Here is a 4,150-nt window from a genome sequence, read left to right as displayed (position 1 = left end):
GGCCTGGACCAAAGCCCTGTTTTCTACTAGTGGATATCATCTTCGAAGATAGGGATACAACAAAGAAGCTTATAGCTTGGTTAAATTTTTGGTTTCTCTTAACCAGGGTCGCCACTTGTGGGTAGGCTATCCACATGACCCTTTTTGTATTCCTTTGAACTTCCCATTTAATCAATAAAGTATCCTTTATCCCTAAAAAACCTATTTGTTGGCCCATTTCACTAAAATATTCCATCTGCTACCTCGATCCATTTAAGAAAGAGCCACATTCCGGGTTTCTCAAAGAATGGGTAGCTTTTTTTTAGGGTAAAAGAATGGGTGGTTGGCTACTGGAATCTGACATAAAAATTGGTCGGTTTGGATTCAATCAGTTTCCAAAAGCCAATTTTCAAAAACTGGAGGGATCCAAACAGGGCCTTAAGCAAACTTCAAACTCTCAGTTCCGTGCAATCTTCACATGGACAGGGCAAATCATTGGTCTGAAGTCAAAGATTTGCGCCAGGTCATGTATGCCAACGTATATTCAGATTCCCTATTAAACAACTGAAGTACGTACTGAATAGTGGGCAACTCAGAACATGTTTACTTGAGAGCCAATCTACCTATAATTTTCAGCTGGCAGATGTTGACTCCTCGATAGACGGTAGCTCGCAGTGAACGGTCGACAAGCACTCTTAGTTAATAGTTTAGCTAATCCACAATATATACACTGACTAACCTCACAGATCAGAGCGCCAACCTCCCGTTAATCGAACCCAAATAAAGTACTTGTCTTTCTCCGGCCATGGCCACCGTCGCGGTCCTCATCCTGCTCGCATCGCTCTTCCCGGCGCTAGCCGCCGGAACCGATTGCTGCTCGCCCGCCGCTGACTACGGCTTGGCCCTCACGCCCAGTCACAAGTGCGGCGTCGTCTTGCCCGTGGCCGTGGGCACGTACGACATGGGCACGTACGCTCCGGGCAGCGCGTACGAGGCCTCCCTGCGCCATCTCGTCGCCACCATTCCCGCCAAGGCGAATGCGGAATCCAGCGGCTCCTCTTACTATAGGAAGTCCTGCCGCGACGGTGCTGGCGCGTGCGGGCGCTCTTACGTCGACGACGCCGGCGAGAGCCCCAATCGGATTGTGGCCTCCGGCTACTGCTCCTGGCACCCCGACGCCAAGTCGCCGGACTGCGGCGCTTGCATCGCGCTGGCCTTCCGGGAGGCGCAGAGGCTGTGCCCGTTCCAGAGGATGGCTGAGGCCGCGGTTGACGGCGGCGCGTGCAACTGCAGCGCACACTTCCACGACTACGACATCATGGAGCAGTTCCAGCACGGCGACCCCACTAGTAAACTCCTTTCTCTCTCTCTCGCACAGATTAGATCTACACAAAAAGAAATTTGTTAGTTTTTTTTAAGGATAGGAATTTGTTAGTTGGTTCTATATGAAGAGTTGAACACAAATAGAGAATGGAGCATATCCCGAAATGAAACTCCCTGAACTTTTCGTGTTGACGTGTGCCCTCATTAGTCCTGGTGGCGCGGCTCCTCACTGATGGCCGGCGGCCATGGCTGGGGCCCATGCTGCCGCCGGGTGCTGGATCCACCAGTCCGGTGTGCTCCTTTCGATCTGATGGCCTCCGTGGGCAAGGCCCCTCTTGTTGGTGGCCCCCGTGGCTGCATATTTTGGGTGCCTGGCAGCCGAGATCTAGGTTTCGTCTTCGTGCGGTTGAAAGGAGCGAGCTTTGGGGGCACGGGTGGCAGGGTTGCGCTAGTGCGGCAGAGGGGGCGGCCGGCTGCGTGCTTGCGGCCCAACGACATGTGTGAGTGGTGGGTGAGGCTGAGTCTCTTCGGTCGTCAGAGCGGCGGCTCCGGACAGTGGGCACGGCGGCATCGTTCCAACGGGTGTCGCTGCGCGGGTGCTTGTGTGTCGTCTCGGCCGTGTGGGGGGCGAGGTGAAAACCCTTGGTCTGGAAGGTTCCAGACCAGGCGGTGGCGGCAATATGTCGTTGTATCCTTCTTGGAGGCTCCGTCAAGTGAGCAAGGTCCTCTGCTACTGGTCACTAGGGTGAGCTCTGTAGATGGCGGCTTTTTCTCGCCATGTGTCGAGTCCATGCATCGACGATGGTGCTCTTGAGGAGCGTGGTTCGGCGAGGCGGTTGTGCTCGAAGACCTCCCTGTGGTGTGCTCTGGCGCCAGTCTTCATTCGTGCTCTAGGGTGGTGAGCATTCCATCATCCGACGGTACGGCGCCCTTCGAGCCGGGGCGAGGAGCTAGTTGGGGGCTTCTTCTGACGATGGAACAAGATGGCGCTGGTTTTGCTGGGCACCCAGGCGATGGCAGTGCCATAGCCCCTCTGTCGGTGATCCCCTTTCGAGCCGGCTCCATTTACAGCATTGGTGCTTCGAGCATGTATGAGGGCTCAGTGTCTCTTTTTCTTACTTGTTTGAGTTGTGTTGCTGCTCCTAGGCATCCATGTATCTTGTCGGAAATTTTATTTCGCTTCTCTTGTTGTATTGTGTTGCATTGTTTTTCGGACTTCATGTCCTCAGCTGGAAGGGCGTCATTAATTTAACGCCGGTCCGTAGGCCTCTTATCTAAAAAAGTATTGCTTAATCTTGAAAAATATGTCATTATTCTTTTGGACATGTTGAAGATCCAGATGATTGTGATAAAATTAGAAAGCAGTTTTTCTTTTCTTTTGGCGAGGGAGTAGTTTTAACATGGTCCCTCTTACCTCCTTTTTTCACACGAGAGATAAAAGTATACAATAGATCTGGGAATTGATTTCATTAAGTAGTGGGTCCGAGTAACTCTTACCTTCTTACCTCCGGTATGAAAAGAGGAGGTATGAGGGACCATGTTAAAATTGAAAAAAGAAGGTAAGAGTGACCATGTTAAAACCGCTCATGTAAAATACCTTCAAGGATTAAGATCTTTTGTTAGGTGTGGTGGTTATTTTGACAAAATATAATCTACTAAAGTGTACTAAATGGTAAGGGAGCACTCTTTGTTGTACTTATGACAATAATGAACTAGCCAACATTTACTTGTAGATTGCCAGTTTGGACAACCGTACATGTACATTTTGGTCTTGCCCTCCCTTTCATTTACCTCGCATATGTAAAGGTCGATTCACTAATATTAACCCACGAATGAGAACCCAAGTTCTGGTTGGGGCACCTGCCTTATATTGGGCTATTTGGCTAACTGAAATGATATTGTTTTTAAATGGACAAATTCATATATGTAGGTGATCCTCGGTGGAACACACCGGACCAGGTCATGGGCGTTGTTGCAGAAAATGAGGAGAACATGAGAAGGAGATGAGCATGCCGTATCTTGGAGACAACAATCATGGAGATCTTAGCAAACCTTGGATGGATGTCTGATAGAAGAATTTGTGCCTAGTTTTCTTTCCATGCTCATGAACAATGTGTGCTCTATTTGGGCCATTTATTGGTTCCTTTAAATCAGCTGCGGGCTGGACTATGTAATAACGGAAGGTTGAGCATATGCATTATGGAGAAAACATTCCCATTTATTAAAAGAGCTTGAAGGTGAGAAAATTGGGAATGGGGGAGAACGTCGAACTCTAGGATTCAATGTTTGCTAAGGGCAATATACAATGATTGATAAGATATTCTTATTTTAAGTTTTGCATGTAATCTAAAAATGACAAAAAAAAAGTTTACAATGGGTCATCTCTTAGCCTTTATCTTCAATAACTAGCAATTCCTAAAAACGTGGTGAGACATATTGTGCTAAGAGATCATCTCTTGTCTTCTCTTAAATAAGAAAAGACAAGTCTTTTCTTATGAGTTCTCTCTCCTTCACCTCATTATTTATCATATGTGGCACTTCTAAGATAGAATCATTGTACATGCCCTAAGCTGGGCTATATATGGAGGCACGTTGCTTGGGTGGCTCATTGTGTATACGCGTAAATTGGCTAATTAGCCAGCCAAATGGCTTAGTTGTGACCTCCCTCCTTCCAGTTGCGGCCCATCTATTTGTTAGCACATTTCATGGATACTTCGTCTGCTACCTCGATACATGGCAGCAGTACCATCTTATTTCTTCCCTGCCCTAAAAATAGACGGGCCCGAAGAGGGATCCATGGTGCGTCGCGTAGTTGAGAGCGGGGAGTCCGGGAGCGCCCTGCTGCCCT

General features: G+C 48.5%; 1 protein-coding gene across 1 annotated transcript; it reads left to right on the top strand.

Annotated features, from left to right (window-relative positions):
* The first annotated feature begins 705 nt into the window (after window positions 1–705).
* LOC123066143 (uncharacterized) lies at window positions 706–3,585 on the top strand. Its single transcript, XM_044489287.1, has 2 exons — window positions 706–1,328; window positions 3,233–3,585. Exons 1-2 carry the CDS (start codon window positions 785–787, stop codon window positions 3,307–3,309), a joined length of 621 nt encoding a protein of 206 aa, XP_044345222.1. The 5' UTR covers window positions 706–784; the 3' UTR covers window positions 3,310–3,585.
* The last annotated feature ends 565 nt before the right edge of the window (window positions 3,586–4,150 follow it).

Source organism: Triticum aestivum, chromosome 3B (genome assembly GCF_018294505.1).
Source record: "Triticum aestivum cultivar Chinese Spring chromosome 3B, IWGSC CS RefSeq v2.1, whole genome shotgun sequence".
NCBI classification, from domain to species: domain Eukaryota; kingdom Viridiplantae; phylum Streptophyta; class Magnoliopsida; order Poales; family Poaceae; genus Triticum; species Triticum aestivum.
This window is presented reverse-complemented; position numbering and strand designations above follow the sequence as displayed.